An 18732-nucleotide genomic window follows, 5' to 3' on the forward strand; every position below is an offset into this window, starting at 1 on the left:
CAGCTTTTGTGTTTAGGACCTATCTTTGCAGTAGTGAAAGTGAACTTTGGGGAGATGCTCTGTTCAAGGAAGGGTGAGAGTGGGACCCCCTGTCTTGTATTGCAGCAAAGAAATGTGTTAAGCAGCTTCTCTGGCAGAATGTGAAGATTGTATGGATGCTTAGCAACTGGAAGGTAGAGGGGGGAAGGAGCCAGTCAAGAACGCAGAATGAAGCTGCCTTGGGTGCAGTGTGCACCAAGGAATCAAACAGCAGCTGCTGTGTTTTACTGTACAGCTACTGATGTGAGGAAGTGTTCCTTAACTAATATGAATCCTAGTTTGTGTGATCACAGATACCTCTTCTAGTGAGCCTCAAGAAAGGCTTGCTAAAGGCCAGAAGAAATTTCTTTCTAAGGATGTTAAATTGTAGAAGAAGGAACTAGAAATTAACCCCAGTTTCTAGTCAAATCCCCCACCCGGCATTGCTGTTTTGCTCTCCACTTCCAAAGGCTGATGGATAGACACCCCAGGGGAAAAGTAGCCACACTGAACACGGGGACTTGCCTAGTGATGGTTTTTACAGGTTATTTCAGTCAAATTTTACTTGAATCTGTAAAAGATCCTTATAATCTTTTAATTATCAGTAATTAAAACGCAAGTCCATGTGTACCTTCCTGCGGCCGTGCAGGCTCTGCAGTGGTGCCTCCCCTGCCCCCTGCTGGTGAGATCGGGCACAGCCCGCAGGGGAGCACTGTCCCTGCACTCCTGGGGCCGGTGAGAGCTTGGCTGGTGGTCACACCGTGGACGGACACACACACACAAATCACTTCAGAGTAGGAGGTTTTCAGAAATTCCTAACCCTGCTTCATTGCATTTTGTGAAGAATGTGAACACAAAGATGTGTGTGAGCTGTATCCTCGTTTGTCCTGACATGTGGCACTTGAGCTGCGTCTGCTGTTAACAGAGGATGTCTTCCAGTAGGCAAGTGTGTATTCAAAGCGTTGCTTGGCTTGTACAATCAGCAGGACAAACAACCATTTCTTTTAAAAAATTGTGTAATTCTCCTAGCATTAGTACCAGTGCCTGTGACCCAGCTTCGTCAGTGTGTGTTTACTCACTGTAAGCTGTTGTATGATGTGATTTTGGTACTAAGCAATATCACTGGGAAGGGATCGGCTTCATTCCTCCTCTTCTCACTTCCATTCTATGTATACCATAACTTAACCATAATTTTCTGTAGACTAAGAAGAGTGGCAAGCCTGGGCCTTTTCTGCTGTCTGGATCCAGAGACAAGACCATTAAGATGTGGGATATTAGCACTGGCATGTGCCTTATGACACTTGTAAGTCCATTGGTGTTTTTCCTGGCAGTCATAGCTGCATATGAATAACTAGTTTTAATGAAATGTATTATCTTGCTTGTCATGTTTTCAAGAGAAGCCAGAGTTATAATAATGCAAATGCTGGAAATACAGTTTTAATGGCTTCTGTGGTTCAGATCTTGTTGTTGCTAAGAAATGCTGACTATCTCCAAAACCATAGTGTGAATGCAGTACTGTGATGAGTAGCTTGGTTTGTTTTCAGAAACGCTGGTAATGATCTGAATTTTGTCTTTTGTAAAGTATCATGTTGTTGCCACATGTGGGACTTCCTGCAGGCCATAGCCTGCTGTTCCCAGCTCAGATTCTGGCTGGACTGGGTGGTGGTGCTGGGGGTGGAGAGCAGAACGGGTGCAGATCACATGAGGACTGCTGTTTGTTTGCCTTCAAGTACAGGAACTTGCATTGTTGGGAGAACGGATGGGGATGTAATAATAGAAACTGGAGATAAGCTGTGAGATCTGAGAGGTTTCAGGAGTTCAGTGGTATCGTTGTGGGGCCAGGCAGGCGTCCCTCAGTGTGCCATAGTGTGAGGTGTGGGCTGCTCAGCTCTCAGCCTGCTGACTGATCTCTCCTTGTGCCCATCAAGGTGGGCCATGATAACTGGGTACGTGGAGTCCTGTTCCATTCTGGGGGAAAGTTTATTTTGAGCTGTGCTGATGACAAGACTCTCCGTGTCTGGGACTTCAAGAACAAGCGATGCATGAAAACCCTCAACGCGCACGAACACTTTGTTACCTCGTTGGGTACGTATTGCTCCCCATGCCAGAGCTGCTGCTTCCCCACTGGCTGCAGCTGAGCGCTAGGCTGACTTTCACCTTGGGGCTCTAGTAGTGCCTTGTGCTCTCTGTGGAGAAGAAATGGACTAGAAATTAACTCCCAATTTCTAGTCAAACCCCCTCCCCATGTGAGTTGTAGAGTTGGAGCGTGGTGGATTTTTACACTTCTGCTGCCAGTGTTGCACATGGATAAGGATGTTAATTGACAGGGAGTTACGGAACCTGTCACTAGAGCCTGCCGGCACCTGGGGAGGGCTCTAGGGTCAGTGCTTGCCCAGCAAAAGGAAAAGAAGGGTGTGCACAACCGTCAGAAAAGAGTTAGTTTGCATTCCTTGACATTCCTGGTTGGTGTTACCAGATCTTGGTAACAGCTTGATACAATTTTGCTACAAAAGTACAGCCAGAAGCTTTGAAATTTAGCCTTTGAGCTGGTAGAATTGTTTTGAAAAAGCAGTGCCGTTCAGTGAGAGTAGGAAATGCTGAAGTTCTGGGTCCATTGGTAATGCGAGCTTTTGTCTCCTGGCAGATTTCCACAAGACAGCCCCGTACGTGGTGACTGGGAGTGTAGATCAAACAGTAAAAGTGTGGGAGTGCCGCTGATGGAGTTCACAGTGACCCCTTTTCCTCTGGATGCACTCAGATACCATGGTTACCCATTGAGCTCTGTTTAAATAAATATTGTCCTTTCATGTAAATTATTCTGGATGTAGATTGAGCTTATTAAATGTTACACACAAAGTATTCATGCATGGTGAATCCAAATTGTATACTGTAAATTTACATACGTTGTCTAGAAGTACCATAGGTTTAAGAACATGGGCTGGCATTGGTCACATCAGACCTGAGAAGGCAGAAGTGGGATGATTGGAATAGGGCACTTAACTGAATAGTTGACAGTGTCGTTATGTCGGATAATTATACCTGTTTTTCTTTCTGCTGTCTGTTGGTGCCTGAGTTGGTGACCTCATTTGGGAAAAGTTTTGTAGGGCTCTTTCAGAAATGTGTATCTATGTAACATCACTTAAGTGTGCTTAATAAATCTTCTCTAAGAATACTAGATAATAAGGCTGCATTCAGAATCTTCTGAACCTTATATGTAATTAATGGAAATTAATTAAACTCTGGAATATTTGTCATGAAACATTTGCCAAATCAACAGAAAACACTTGTTTTGGCCTCCTATCGCGCAAGGGTTGGTATATTTATAGAACTGACTGTAAACCTGAAATAAGACAACAAATCTTAGTCGCAGCTGATGTGATAAATGTATTTATTTTTTATTTGGTCATTCAATGGTTAAGCTGTGCTGTTAAACTAAGTTTAAATGGTTTTTTGTTTGGTTTTCTTATTATGCTAGACGAACTTCCAGGAGGAGTTGTCCATCCCACTAGAGTTTAGTGATCCAGTTTCCAGTAGAGCTTCCTCTCCCAAATGACTGCCATGGTCCAACTTGCTGTTTGCTTTCCATGTTTGTTAGAGATGTGCAATTCCTATTACACAGCAGGATCAAAGGACACTTCCCTCATTCACTGGCAGGAAATTGGGGGTATACAAAAGTTTCTTGGTTTCCTTAGTGCCTCCTTGGACAATGAGGTGGTCCTCACCTTGGCAGTGTGGCTCCAGTAAAAACGTTCTGGGGTTTGCAGGTGGAGAAAAACCTTGGGCTGCAGCACTGAAATGCTTTAAAGGAAGCACTAAGTATCTTGAGAATCAGCTGACAATGGCAGGTCAGATCCATGCAGGCTTCTAAAAGAAAGATGCCATGAACAAAGCCCACACCCATCTGTGTGAATTATGCTAAACATTAAAACCAAACCCAAATCCTATCAGCAAAACCAGCCCAGCTCACTTATTAGTATTTATGTTGTTTGGTGTACACAATTTTTAATTTGCATATCCCTAAAGTTACATATTTTGATCTGAAATGAGTGAAAATATTATAAATTATTATTTTAATCAGCATTTTTGTGACAGATTCCATTGTGGATAACCAAGAATTATAATACTTACCAAACTAACCAGGTCTTTTTAAAAATCAACTTTAAAATTGACAATACAATGAAGTACAAGACTGATGTTTTAACAGATGAATTTGTGCTTTATTTTATTTCTTTGGTTTAATCCATGGCTTTTAAAATGTCCCTTTTAAAGCTGAGAGTCTCTGACCAGCATAGGGTGGGTTGGAGGGCGAACACACTGCACTGTTGAGGGGTAAACTCCCACAGTCAGCCCAGAAGGACCCGTTGTTCTGTGGCAGAGCTGGATTGGGGTGTGGGATCCTCTGGGAAGCGGTGGAGAAAGTGGAGTTCTGATGTGGGGGTTTTCAGAGCCAGTTTAAGATCCAGGCTAATCTCTTAAATCCAGTGATTTCTGTCATTCTCAGTGTGTGTTGCTACATAAGCATGCACTAATAAAGTCTGTTTTGTTTGTTAGCTGCTTGGACTGGAAAAATTTGCTGCTTTTTGTCCTATTGGAGAATTCCAGATACAGAAGTAGTGCATCTTAAATCCCTCCATGCATCTGCAACTGGAAAGTAATAACATCTGTTTAATTCCTGGTAGGACCTAGAAACTTTATTTAAGTCTAAAGTAAATCACCCTCATGTACATAACTCAAACCTGAATGAGAAATTAAAGGTACCTGTGATGTGGAAGTTGTCTACTGCATTTTTTCCCTGTAGCAAAGAAGCATTTACCAGGACACCCAGGCCCAGTGCTGGCAGCAACGTCACTTCTGTGTGAGGCTCAACACTGCTGCTGTGCAGAGTGAGCCTTCTGGGGCAGCAGGGAATGATCTCAGGGATGGTCCTGACTGGACCAAAGCTGAAGCCCTGGTTGGAGGGGAGCCACACCACAGGCATGGGAGTGAGTGGGACACTGTGGGACGCGCTGTGGAACTGGCCCCACTGTTGCTGTCAGCTTTTGCTGTGCCTTTGCTGTGATCAGAACTGCAACAGTTAGGTAACTGTGTTGATAATGGACTAAATGCTTCCGAGGGGGCAAGAGATTCACTGGTGCTTTGGCACTTGCTGACTAAAGCTGGCAACATGTGTCAGGACCCAGCTCTGGCCTGTTACCAGAGCCACTGCAGATCCCTGGCTTAGCCTAGCCTGGGCCATGCCACACAGGCCAGAAAGTGCAACACTTTTGTGGTTTAGGTAGAAGCTAGAAGTTGATGTTTTGTACCATCTTGCACTTTAGAAAGTGAAACAAACCCATCCTGCTTTTGTGTGTGGTGTGACCAGTGTGTGCCCAGGGCACTGAGGAAAGGAAAACAACCCTTGGTTGTGGTAGTGAGTGGGGACTGTAGGCATGGGGTCCCTGCCTCTCCTCTGCCTCTTCCTGTCCATGTGAACTGCTTGAGAAATCAGACAGCTCGTGACTCCCCTGAGAGCTGTTTAAAGGGAAAAATATTTTGTTTTTGTAGACAGTGGTGGCTTGGTAATCCTTTAATGATTTGAATATTGCAAATGCTGAGTTGAGTGAAGGAAAAGCACCCTTGGAGTGAGCTGTTGTGTCCAGCTGTATATAACGTCCGTGTATTAAATCAATACCGAGAGTCCTGTAGAAAGAGCACGTGATAGAGGGGTGGGATGGACGGGGGGGGGAGTGGGGGGGGTCTCGTTGGATTTGCAAGTCACAACTGGCATTAACTGGCCTTTTTATCTTTCCACTGTGTCATATAAGTAGCTGCTTTCCTGTCCTGCCTGTCCCTCAGGCTTCCCCGAGTTCATTCTGAAGAGAAGTTAGCAAAATCCTCATGCTTTAGAGTCGATCCCGACATCGACGTGAAGGCAAATGTCAGATGTTTGTTCGAGTGCTGGTAGAGTGCTGCAATTGGAGAGAACAGTTCCCAGGCTGTAGGAGTTAACTGAAGCTATTGACACAAAACAAAATCGGTAAAGGAATGTATATAATACTGCTCTGTGTTTTACAGTAAGATTTGTTGCTCTCAGACTGTGTAAAACAAAATTTATTCATGTTTTCTGCATATTAAAAAAATCTTATTGTACCAATTGGTAAACTATTAAATGCATATAAAACTAGATGTGGTTTTGTTTCCTTGGATGCAAGAATTAAAACTATTTTGCAAAAAGCTATTGGTGTTTCACCCTGAGATTTTGCTCCCACCTGCTTTGCCCTTGCTCTGATTTTAATTTAACTCATGCTCACCTGAGGCTACAGGAAGTGGTTTTTTGAGCTGGTTCATAGCAGCTGGAGTAGTGAGAGGTTTTGTTGGTTGCTCTGGTGCAATGAAGTGCTGCAGGAAATGCTCACAGGTGGGCAGGAGAGCCTTGTGCCTGCACCTGGCACAGGCCAGCCCTTGGTGGGTGTGGTTTGGTTGAATTTTCCCCTTATCTTGACCCTCTGTCTGTACAGGAGCCGCCTTTCACTGCTCCTTGCTCAGTGCTGGAGCTGTTTGGGGCGGTGGCCAAGCGTGCTTGTGGATCCTCGGAGTAACCGCTCTCAGCTTTGAGGCAGCACGGGGGAGCTGGGTACCTGGAAAGCTGAAGGCACTGGGTGGTTCTGGCAACATCTGTTCTGCTAATAAGGTCTTGTGCCTATCTGTGCTTTGGTTTAATTTCTTCCTGTGATTTGGCCCTAATTGTCTCTGGTACTGTATAGAGATGGGTCAGCGGCCAGAACTGGAATGGGCACATCTTCATAATGGAAGAGCACAGATGTGCTCAGATGTACTCACGAGCTTGATGTGGGGAAAAGAACAAAAGGGCACTCCCACCAGCTGAGGTCTAGTGGGAGCAGCTGGTAGGGTGGTATGTTGCAGTGGGGAAAGACATGGGATGGACATTTGGAGGAGACCCACTTGCATTTAGGGAAAAAACATGAATCTGAACTCTGCCAGAGCCAATGCGTGCATGGGCTACCCCATACCGGCTGACAGGGTGGCACAGAGGTGGATTCTGGGGTGAGGGTTGAAAGGAAAGCCTTGTATGTCCACAAGCAGTGAGTTTGTCACAGGGAGCAAAAGGCAGGTTCAGGTGTGAGTTGCCAAGAACAGTTAAATTTAATCTCCCTCCTTAGCTCAGTAAGCTGTTGCTTGTGCTCTGTAGGTGTGAAATTGGTTTGGATCAGCTCTCTCCAGTCCCAATACAGCACTGCTGGGCACTGAAACGTTTTTCAGTGGACGGGCCCATTTGAATCAGTTTTTATACCTTTGTTTAAGAACTTGTGAACAGAGGAATGAGAACCCCCAGAACCTGAAGGAGATAGGTTCAGACAGATGTTGGTAAATGCAGTTATTTACCAGCCTGCATTGCCCTTGGAGCTGCTTAGCTGTGGAGCCTCAGTAGCCAGGACTTGTGTCCTTCAGCTTCATTTCACATGGGTACAGCATCCCCAAGGCTGTATCCCTGCTCTTATCCTCCCTGGAATAAGAGGGCAAAGTGACTCCTGTCCCTGAGCACAAATGGAGTCTGACAGCAGAGGTTGTGGGTCCTGCCCCCTCTGGGCTAGCGTTGTGACTCTGGTACTGATTTACAGGTTTCAAAGCCTCCAGGTCAGCTGATACTCGTCTCACCCCTGCTCCTACTCACAGGTGGCTCCAGTGCTGGTACCAACACCTGCACCCAACAGTAAAGAAACCAAAAAAGTACCTGCAAGAGTTTAAAAAGCTTTTAATGGACTGTAAGACACTAGTAAAAGAAAAATCTTGTAGGAAAGATGCACTGTAGTAATTTATTGATTGCTTTCCAGGAAATGCAGAATTTTTCTAATAGGAGCAAGTTCGTTTGCAGTGAAGACTGTTTTGTTGCCTCCAACACCTCAGATGCTGCTCCCTCCTTCCCTCCCACCCTGCCCCGAGTTACAAATACCTGTAGGGTCAGACAGGAAACCGAGGGTACAGAGCACAGGGACAGCACTTGGCTCCAAGGGTCAGTAAAAGAAGCAGCGCGGATTAGCACGGGCACAGTTCAGGACAGACAACGCGAGGGAGGGAGAGGCTGGGTGCCGGCAGCACGGGGCTGCGGCCAGCCCACCGTTCTTCTACAGCTTGATCTGCTTGGAAAACAGGACATTCAACTCTGTCGGCATCCCAGGGCCTGCAGCAGCCACATCTTACCTTCTTGAGGACAGTGACAACCCCACAGGATGTGCATGGGAGGGGACAGGAGGATTTCTTAGTAACACTTGGCATTCAGTACCGTCCATTGCCAGCAATGGCAGCTCCCAGCACCAGGCCCAAAATCAGCATGCAAAAACACTAGAGACAAAGGTATTTGCCAGAGGTTTCAGTGCTGGAGGGAACTTAGTTTTTATTTAAACCCATTCCCCAAAACCTGGTACTTTCTGGTTGTGATTCTGTCAGGTTCAGGGCCCTCAGCTCTGTGTCAACAGCTGATGTTGCACATGACACCAGATCTCCACTTCTAAATTCTCCTCCCCTTTCTCCCGCCCTTAAATAGGGCTGAGATTCCCTCCTCATGCCCCTTAGCTCAGCCCTCATTTAACAGCATTCCCAGCTCTCCGAGGCACTGGGGTTTCCACTGCAATGGAAGTTTGTGCGCTTTTTTAAAGATCAAGCCCTCACTCTTTGGATACAGTATCCCAAGTTACTCAGCTGCAAGCAGAGCAGAGGTGGAACAGTGAATATCATATATATATATATCTATATATATATATATATCTATATATATCTATCTATCAATATCTTTACCTTGAAAATTAGAATGTGAATGTTACAAAACCCCACTGAATTGCCAAACTGCCAACCAAACATAGAAAAAAATGGTTAAAGGAATCCCATGGCTATATCCTGATGTAGAAAATGCTGTACATCCCCCACTTCCACATGTCACAAGCTTCAATCATCTCAGCGACACAAATATGGCTGTTCTTAGCACAATCTTGAATAGTGACCGGGGGGAATCAATCTTTTGGCTTGGAACCCACGTTTTACAAGAACGTGGAGCAGTGATGGGGCTGGTTCTTTACTGGTTTAGCAAAGCAGTGTCCTTAGTCAACATAAAAATGACCTGAGAAATGTTACATTCCTCCAGACAGTTCATTTGGAATTCATATGTACAAAGTAGAAATAACTGCTGTGCACACACACGACACAGACACACACACACGGCAGGAGGGCCCCGCGCGCCAGGACGGGTCTGTGCTGCCTCCGGCCACTTCCCCTCGCGTGGCAGACACAAGCTTGGGCAGACAGATTACATTGCTCAGATTAGTTCTTTGCATTGTGTATTAATTGTACCAGTGCAATAACATTGTCAAAAAAGGAGGAGCTGCTCCAAGGGCAGCTAAGGCCCTGGGCCAGATTCAGAAAAGGGTGGTTTCAACTTTTTTTTTTTTTTTTTTTTTTTTTTTTTTTTTTTTTTTTTTTTTTTTTAGCGAGGTACACATTAAGCAGAGCTCTGTGTTAAGGGGATGGCAGTGGAAGGCATGCTTGGCTCAGCCTCTTTCTCCTCCACAGCTTTGTCCTCTGCTTCCAGCTGTTCCCCACTTTTCATGCTTTCCTGGAGCTGCTGGCGTCGCTGCACCTCGGCTTTAAGGTTCTCCAAGTCTTTTTGGCTGAAGGGGAAAGTAGCAAGGGGAGTAGACATTAGACTGGCCATGGGAATGGTGAAGCACCACAACAAGGTCATGTTCAACAGGGGGAACACTCCTTGTACCTCCCTCCCTCACAACTCAGCCATGGCTGAGCAGAGCTAGGGCCCACTTTGCTAGCTGGGTTTGAACAAAGAGGCACCAGGATCTGCTCCCTCAGTGGGGCTAGGGCAGAGCAGAATGTTCATCTTGCTGATGGCCAGGCAGCCTCCAGCTGTTGATGCTGCATTTTTACCACCAGTGATTATTTACAGCCTTAGAAGAACAGTCCTGGCTCAAGTCATGTATTTCCACCGTCATCCCAATCAAATTTTCAACTAGCAGTAATAAAAGACAATTCATAATAATTAAAAAAACAATCTAAGAGTCCTGCTGTTTACAGTGATCTTTATGCTAATCAAGGCCTTAATTGGGATCTTGGCTAAAACAAACAAATCCTGGGGAGCTGGTTTCTGGTCTCTTGCAAATGAAGACAATACACACTTGATTTTTAAGGGCATAACCCAGAAGAATCACTGTACCTTAGTGGAATGAAGAGAATTCCATTGATAATGTTGAGCTGCTCCAGGACACTGGCCATACTGGGAGCTGTGAACTACATCGCAAGAGAAAAGTTTTAGGAGTCAGAACCTACTCTGAACTGCTAAGCACATTCCATTACCAAAAGTTGAGAAAATGGCATCATTTACATTATCTACCTCTGTACATCCATAAGCTGGAAAGCACCATCTAGAGATTCCCACCAGTCCCTGCAGGACTTCAGTTAAATACATCATGGTGCCAGTTCCAAAATGTGTTGGGTTGTCTACCCTCCTTCAAATCTTTTAACAAGGGTAAACCCTTTAGTGCTATTTTTATGGGTTTGAGCCTCTTCACTGCCCACAGTTCCCTGGACTTTTATTTGATTCAAGGTCCTTGTGCTTTGCCATGAACTCCTCAGGTCTGCTGCCAGTTCTCCACAGGGAGAAGAAAACCCACACACAGAGCACTGTCACACTCTGTCCTCCCTGCAGCTGGAACCCTCTTTCCCAATCTGCTGGGGTACAGTCTGGCAGGGAGAGCACCAATGGCTCAGGCCAGGTACTCTGCCAGGCACCCGGAGGCAGGCAGGAGCAGCTGGGTTTGGCCCAGGAGGGCCATTCACTGCTGCTCCATGTAAGGTAAGACAGCCCCTCTGCGCTCCCTGCCCAGCTGCCCCAACCATATCCCTGGAAGGAGAACAAAGCATCTCACAAAAGATGACAGCATTTTTGAGGATGAGGAAACAAGTATTTCTGGGTTGAGCAACCTGCTGCCTGGCAGTGAGTCAGCAGCAGGGCAGGGTTGTGTGCAGATGTGCCAGGCTGTCACCCCAGGAGCTGTCCCTATACCCCGCTGCTTCCCCAGGCATCCTGCAACGCTGTGCTCCATCCACACAGCTGACACCACACTGTGTCTGAGCCACTGCCCCAGCAAGGGCTTCTGTCTGGGAAGGGACAACCGCTACCCCCTCCTGACAGCCCATGCCCCTCAGGAGCAGCTGGACACAACTTGCTGCTGGCACAGCACGATCCCAGCGCTGCGGGTCACCTTCAGTGGCATGATGTTGGCATTGGAGCCGTTCTTGTAGATCTCATTCATTGTGCGCTGCAGAGCAACCGCTTGCTGCGTCAAGTATTTCAAGTACTCAGAGCTCTCTTTGGTCTTTTCATGGTGTTCACCAAGCTGATGGGAAATGGGAAAAAAAAAAGGGTTCAACATCTCAAGTGAGAACAAGACCCAACCCAGGGAACACACCTGGGTGCTGCCAGCTCAGTGTCCCTACAGGAACTCAGCAAAATGGATGTTGACTGCCTTGGCATACAAAAACCAGTAAAACAGTTCCTCTGGGAGCCTTCTTATCAACATTTCACGTTTTCATCAAGTGGGAACATATTTGCTGGTTGAGCAGCATTCCCTGCACTGGACTCTTCTTACAGGAGCAGCATCCTAGCATCCCCCCACCTGGACCAGTATTCCAGCATTCCCCACACTGGGCTGTGCCCTCAGCTGAGTCACCGCGTGCAGACGTGCTCAGACAGCCCCAGGCTGGGGCAGGAGTTTCACTGAGCAGCAGCCAGGCTGAGAGCTCACTACCAAACCAGTCTGGAGCTGTTATTTGAAGACAAAAGATTGGAAAAAGAAACCAGTTTTTTTCAAGCCCCACCAGAACATGGGACCATGCCACAACAGAAGTGCTTGTCCAGCCATGGGAAGAGCACAGACACATTCGCAGGAAGCTGAGCAAAGACTCCTGGCATAGCAGTGGGCAGTTACTGCACAAGGCAGGCAATTCTGCACTGCCCCTACAAGGACTCCCTGGCATCTGCTCAGAACCGTTTGTAGGAAAGGCCTTCTCAAAGCCCAGGCTGGGCACTGGTTTGCAGTGGAACTGCTCAGTTCTGGCCCTGCAGTGACAGCTCACGAGTGCACCGTGGGACCACTCATCACCTGATTCTTGTAGATGGTGTAGCCTTCCTTCTCATGCTGCAGAGCCGACCGGAATTCTGCTTTGCTCTCGTACACTCGGGCAACCAAGTGGTGGCTGATAGAAGGAAAAGGGTTGTCACTTCTCTGAAGAAGAAACATTTCTGTGTTGCAGTGAGTGTGACTGTGCCATCACACTGTCTGGGCTGAAAGTCTTAACACGAGCATGAAAGGAGAGTGAATGCAGCACCGTGGGAGTTACTTATTCCCACCCAGCTGAGGATTCAAATACTACACTCATTAAGGTTGGGTTTTAGTTGGAATGCTGAGAAGTGACCTACAGGGGTAAAGACTGAGCTGGGCATCTTTTGTCCTGCATCCAGGAAAGCTGAAGGCCACAGCAGTCAACCAAAGGGAGAGGCGCATCCATGGGAATACCCTGGGTTTGGACTTACTAACTGGAGAGGAAGACTGCACCCCTAAGCCCTCAGGCCTGAGTCCCCTGGGCTCTTGCCAGCTGGGAGAGCTGACTTGCCTTGGACTGTTGGCCTTGGTGCTTCTGGAATGAAAAAGAAATTGCTGGGTTTGGCAGTGTTTCTCTGTGGGAGGGCACGGGTGTCTCCAGGCATCCCAGTGCCACTGAGGGACAGCTGAAGACTCTCTGGGGCATGAACATTCATCAGCCACTGGAGAACAAGGCAGGCTTTGCAGATGTTTAATCAGCTTGATTTGCAGCCTGATGGAGAACAGATGGCTGCGATGTGGCAGCAAGAACTGGGAGTGGGCTATGCCTGGCTAACACAGGCAGTTCTGCACTGAAGTCAGAGGGCATCCAGCACTGCAGCAGTGGGCACTGGGAGCAGATCCTACAGGTGTCACCAGTCCCAGCTCCCTTGGGAACACACAGAAGCCACTCAGGCTTTTTATTCAAATACAGGACTTTATGGCAAAGGACAAAAGCACATTAAATAATTCTCAAAGATCCCTCCCTGAGGGCTGGAAGAATTGAACATGAGCATTTAATGCACTGTCCCTGCCTCCCAGTGCAATTCCCTTACAGGTTCTCAACCTTTACTCCCCACATACATTTTTCTATCAAGAGTCCATAGGTCATCTTGACAGATTTTTTGAGCAAGCAGCATCACAGCAGATCCCACAATTAACATTCAGAACAGCTCTCCATCCTTTGAAATAAAAAACTTGGGTACTGCCCCATGACCTTGGCTCTTGGGACAAGACTGAATATCCAGTTCTCAAGCCCAGCCGCTCCCATGCAAGTACTGGGTGACTGTGCTCGCTCTGACAGCAGTGACCCAGCCCAGCACCCCACCCTGCCTCACCTCAGAGCAACCTTCAGAGACTTGGAGCCGTGATACTTGGAGCTGATGGCCAACGCGTTCTCCAGGAACCGGAGGGACAGGTCATACTCCATGACCCCATGGAGCACCAGGCCAATGTTGTTCTGTACAGAGAAGCCAAGCAGGCATTAGGAAAGACACACTGACACTACAGTTCCTGCTCTGTGAGCAGCAGGACCCCACAGGTGTGTCACTGCCAGAAGGGCTCCAGGCCCTGGCCATGTCCCTGCAGCAGTAACACGTGACAGGGACGTCAATAAACTCTATTATGTTCTTGTTCCACTGGCATAAACTGGAGCTTTCCTAAGGATTAGAAAAGTGCTCAAACCCCATCTGCAGAATCCCAGTGCACAGCTCAGCACAGAGGCTGACCCTCCCAAGTGAAAGGGTTAAACTCATTTTTTCCCCTCATCTGATGGTACCAATCAGTAATAACCCAGGGAGGAAAAGCACTGCTTAAAATTTGTTTTTAATGGCCATCATGTGGGCATCTTAAAGGCCAAGAGGTTTCTAAGAGATTAGGAACCTGAAGACTCTTAATTACTTACATCTAAGAGTGCCATTTCTGGGTGATCCTCCCCAAATACCAACAGCATGAGGTAGCGTGCACGGTACAGCAGGTTCAGTGCTGTCGAGAGTTGGCTGTTTGCAAAGCAGTACAGAGCCAGGTGCATCTAGGACAAGAGGAGGCACCCAGAATGAATGTAAAGGAAACTAATCTCTCCTTTCCACTCTTTTCTTCAGCTGTACATGAATAAAAAGTCTTCCTCAGTGATTAAAGAAGGCTTCAGCCACTTTGAAAAGTCCAGTCTGCTGGCTGATGCACAACCCCACTGAGGTGTCCCTGAGGAAGCTGTGTGTTTTATTTCAGTTTCTCTTAACACCCCTTGTGAAAAAATTCCAACCTGACTTGCATATGTATGTCATATTCTGACTGTGTTTTGGGGGGGATTCTATCCTCTTTTTGTTTTTGACATAAGCCCAGGGCCAAAGCCAGGAGAATTAATATATCTAAATAAAGATGCAGCAGACAAACACTAGAAACCTAGGTTAAGCAGGACAAATAATGAACATGCAGGACACACTCAGCTTTTCACTTTGCAGGATCATAAGAGATGATGAAATGGAGAATTCTGGAAAGAAAGCTGCAGAAAGAGAGGAAAATGCAACTGCATTTCCAGCTGCAGACATGAACTAAGGCTCCCAGACTGCAGCCAGACTCCTGAGGTGCTGCTGCTCCCCCAGCTCTCCATACTCACATATTCTTGGATGGTGTTGGGGTGTTCGATGCCCAGGACCCTCTCGCTCATTAGCACCGCTTTCTGCTGATTGCTTAAGGCCTGAAGAGAACAGAACACAACCCCGGGCAAGTCACACCACGCTGTGAGCTTGAGCAAGCATGGCAAAGGAATGAGAGCACTGAGGAGATCCCCGCAGAGCCCCTGCTTACCTCTGAGTAATCTCCCATGATATAGTTGAGCCGAGCTAGCAGCCTCAGGCAGGCACAGATTTCTACATGCATAGCACCATACACATTGTTGAACAGGTTTAAGGCTTCATTGATGAGCTCACAGCCCTCCTTCAAGAAACCTGAAAAGAAGGTATACACACACACACACATATATATATATATATATATAAAAAAATAACTCCTAACACTGCTGGAGACAGGAAGTGAGACCAGCAGTGGGATACACAGACACTTGTCACTGCCCTGGGGGAAGGGTACCACTGCCCTGACCCATACTTGCTCATTGCTGGTGGCTTTACAGCAGGAATGTTCCAGATAGTCTGGGAGACCAGGATTCTCTACCAAATCGGGGTTGGCAGGGGTGTCCTGGTGGCCATGCCCCACACACCCTACTCCTCCCATTATCAGTGATCATCCTGAGAGGCAGAGGCACAGGGGGGCTGTACCTTGCTGAACTTTTGCTTGCCCACTCTGGAAGAAGTGGAAAGCATCGGAGGCTTTGGGGTTCACATGCTTCACTACAGGGAAGATGTTAAGAATATCCTCTTCTGTGAAAGTGGGCTTGTGCCTGTTGTCAAAGTTGTACTCCTTCAGCAGGATCTGGAGGGACCAAAAAGAGTGGAAGGCACAGTTACCACTTCCATAGGCACTTGGCAAGAAAAAGTGCAAAATTCTAAATGTGGATTCACAGTCAAAACATCTCCTGTACCACGACCTGGGACAGAACTCCCCAAAGTGGCCAGATGTAGGTGTGCACCACCACCTGTGATTGGCAAAATGGCACTGTGGTGACAACACTGAACCCGTGACAGGAGAGCTCATGCAGTTATACTCCCACAGCCCACAGAGGAGCAGGAAGGCACTGTACTGAGGCCAGCTGTTCTTCCAAGTTCACCCTATGAGGGAACTGGATTAGAAATCACATTCTCAGAGCTGGGACCTGTATTCCAACATGAACACCACAAAGACCTTTTGGGGCTCATACTGTGCCTCCAAAACACATTGCACTTGCTCTTCATGCTCCTCAGTACAGAACATAACGGCAAGGGACGGAGGATGTGGATCTTACCTGGACTCCAGTTTTGAGGGAGATTTCACGGAGCAGGGTGATTTTCTGTAGATTATACACTTCAGCTGCTTGGTCAGCATTCTCACTGCAGAAAGCACACACAAGCTTCAGCTCTCGGGAGTTTCTGCTCAAGGACATCGCTCCACTGTGGGAACCTGAGGCACAGGTCCCTGTACAGCGAGGTGCTAACTCAAACCAAAGACTAACTGCAGAGTTTGCCCAAGGTCTGTGAAAGCCTACAGAGCACAGCAGTGCTTTTAGAGAAATCCTACATGTGTTCCCAAAGCCCACTGCAGTGTTTGAGCTGAGTACCTTCAGCTCTTGGTGAGGAGCGAGCAGTCCCTGACATGAGGGCATGATCACTGTCCAACTACCAAAAGTTGGTTTATCCAACTAGCCATGGCTTTTCTTTTGGGCCATTTCATTGGTGCTTCCAGTTTAGCACTCACAACGTGCCCCTTCCTTATTCCCCCATCTCTGCTCACATACAGGAGCAGCTGTCCTTTTTTTGGAACAGAAGCTTCCTTCAGCCTAAGTAATTGTTGATAGACAAGTATCTTCTGACTATACTATTTCTGCTTCTCACCTTCTGATCCCCTCTGTACCCTTAGGAAAAGCTTCCCTTCCTCCCCTGCTTTTCATGGTTGCCTTTGTGTCATAGGTTTAAACTAATTCAAAATTTCACTTCCCCCTTCCTACTCTTTGCCCAATTTCTTTCCATTAAAGATCTGTGTAAGTCCCACAAGGGTACAAATTTTATTCAAAAAGAAAACAAATCAGAAAGGGAGGTCCTGTTAAAGAGCAAGAGCTACAGAAGTTTGGTGAATCCAGGGACAAGCCAGGGTCACTTGCTCCACTTACCATTCAAGACTGAAATCAAAATAGTTCTTTGCTTCTGAACAAATATTCTTCCATAGCTCCTGAGGGGTCATGCTGGCCCACGCAGTGTTATCAGCATTTCCAAGGTTCCTGTTTTTCCTTTTCTTATTCTTCTTCTTGGAGACCAGCTCATCAGCTGGAAGATGGGCAATGGGATTTGGGAAGGAGCTCAGAAAACAATTGAGGAAGTGGCTGATGGCGGCGGATAAACCTGACAGCTCCACACCCTACAGTGAGACACCAGAGTCAGTCCACAAGAGGGACAGGAAGCCAGTGTTTACAAGTGGCACATGGACAGACAGAGTGATGTCAATGTAGGATTAAGTATATGCCTATATGTGTATATATATATATGTAATGTGTGGTTACATTTTGGGCTGCTACCTGGGACAGAGAAAGCAAAGAAGACTTTGGCACTGGAACGAAACCAGGTGTATTGCTAGGCTGTGTGTGAACAGCTACAAGGACATGCAGTGTTGAGCCAATTAAAAATGTTTCTTAGAAGGGAAAAACAACACTGTTTAAGAGGAAAAGGTATTACAAGGAAAACAAGCTGTGATTTCACTTTTAAAAGCCTCCAACATAATGAGTGAAGATCTGGGAAGGAAAAACACAAATGATTGCTCTCCGAGAAAGCTTTCTTCAAGTGGGAACTTGTTTTGCATTGCATACAGGTCTGTACCTATTTCAGTGCTAATGAGCTTGTAGTTCTCATTGCCACGCAACCCCCAGGAACTGCATAATGAGAGGAGAACACGAAACAGCTCTGTTTGTGGAAAAAGTCATTAGGGAAGACACATGGAGCAAGAGGTCAGATTGCTGGTCATACCTGGAGGTATGTCTTGAAGATGTGTTTGGCTGATCGAGTGATCAATTCGCTGATTCCAATTTTCTGCCCAAAGGAAAAAACAACAGACTGAGTCCATTGGCAAGAAAATGAAATATTACACTGGCCTTTTGAAATGGTCTTTTAGCAAGATCTGCAGAAGATACACTATTCTCCCTACAGCACAGAACTGCAAAAGCATTTGACAGCCCTCCCAGAGCCAGTGAGGAGGCCCTGGCACCTCTGTGCTTGGTGCCCACAGGCCAGCACAGCAGTATGGCTCAGCGCAGCTGCAGCAGTGCTTCAGGGGCTGCCACAGCCCAGCCTCTGCCTGCACCTGGGCAGCCACACTCACAACACTTCAGAATTTGATCAAAGCCCAGATGTGTCTTAGAGGCTTGAAAAATGCATGGCTGAAAATCCAACTGTGTTACTCTATTACAGTTGGGAATCCCTGAAGCAATTCTCTACCCAAAAGATACTCGCAGTTCCTAACATTATGAAAGCCATTGAGGATTTGGGAGAAAAACTCCCCAGCTACCACTTAGCAGTCCTCCTTCCTCCCCCACTATTTTTGAAGCTGTTTATTTTTAGACAGAGAGAACAACTGGCCAAGTGGGAATCTCCTTGGGACAAACAATGCCAGAGTGATTTGAACTGTCTGATGTTAAGCCTGATGCTTACAAAGATGTGATCCAGCTGTGCACGGCCAGGGGTCTTGGAGATGAAGTTGATCACTTTGCCCAGGTAACGCATGTTGATGCCCCTCTGGTGCATGGCCTCAGCCAAGGTTGCCCCATCCATTGGGAGCACCGTGTGATCCAGGCAGTCCTTGACCTGCAGGGTATGTACAGACTTTGGTTACTGAGGACAAACATGAAGGAAAGAACTTCCACTTAAACACACCAGGAGGCAGGACAGGTGTGCCCCAATGCCACTGCAGATACCTCATTACCTGGGGTCGAGGGTCA

The 18732-nt window shown here is 47.0% G+C and overlaps 2 protein-coding genes across 5 annotated transcripts in view; one reads left to right on the forward strand and one right to left on the reverse strand.

Moving 5' to 3' along the window:
* Window positions 1-6181, forward strand: part of PAFAH1B1 (platelet activating factor acetylhydrolase 1b regulatory subunit 1) — a 26444-nt gene extending 20263 nt beyond the window's left edge. For all 3 annotated transcript variants that reach the window (XM_086859560.1, XM_086859561.1, XM_023939436.2), the window contains exons 9-11: window positions 1220-1321; window positions 1947-2103; window positions 2663-6181. In XM_086859560.1, the coding sequence (XP_086715686.1) occupies window positions 1220-1321; window positions 1947-2103; window positions 2663-2736 (333 nt within the window). In that variant the 3' untranslated portion in view covers window positions 2737-6181. The remainder of the gene's footprint in view (window positions 1-1219; window positions 1322-1946; window positions 2104-2662) is intronic.
* A 3149-nt stretch (window positions 6182-9330) lies between these two features.
* CLUH (CLUH binding protein of NUMT mRNA) overlaps window positions 9331-18732 on the reverse strand; it is a 31163-nt gene continuing 21761 nt past the window's right edge. For both annotated transcript variants that reach the window (XM_086859559.1, XM_023939438.2), the window contains exons 14-26: window positions 18446-18598; window positions 17765-17827; window positions 16918-17162; window positions 16057-16141; window positions 15434-15587; window positions 14967-15106; window positions 14776-14856; window positions 14065-14190; window positions 13499-13620; window positions 12183-12276; window positions 11283-11417; window positions 10235-10308; window positions 9331-9677 (exon numbers count right to left, since the gene is read on the reverse strand). In XM_086859559.1, coding sequence (XP_086715685.1) covers window positions 9509-9677; window positions 10235-10308; window positions 11283-11417; window positions 12183-12276; window positions 13499-13620; window positions 14065-14190; window positions 14776-14856; window positions 14967-15106; window positions 15434-15587; window positions 16057-16141; window positions 16918-17162; window positions 17765-17827; window positions 18446-18598 — 1641 coding nt within the window. In that variant the 3' untranslated portion in view covers window positions 9331-9508. The remainder of the gene's footprint in view (window positions 9678-10234; window positions 10309-11282; window positions 11418-12182; window positions 12277-13498; window positions 13621-14064; window positions 14191-14775; window positions 14857-14966; window positions 15107-15433; window positions 15588-16056; window positions 16142-16917; window positions 17163-17764; window positions 17828-18445; window positions 18599-18732) is intronic.

This window comes from Cyanistes caeruleus, chromosome 21 (assembly GCF_971803275.1).
Source record: "Cyanistes caeruleus chromosome 21, bCyaCae1.hap1.1, whole genome shotgun sequence".
In the NCBI taxonomy this organism is placed as follows: Eukaryota; Metazoa; Chordata; class Aves; order Passeriformes; family Paridae; genus Cyanistes; species Cyanistes caeruleus.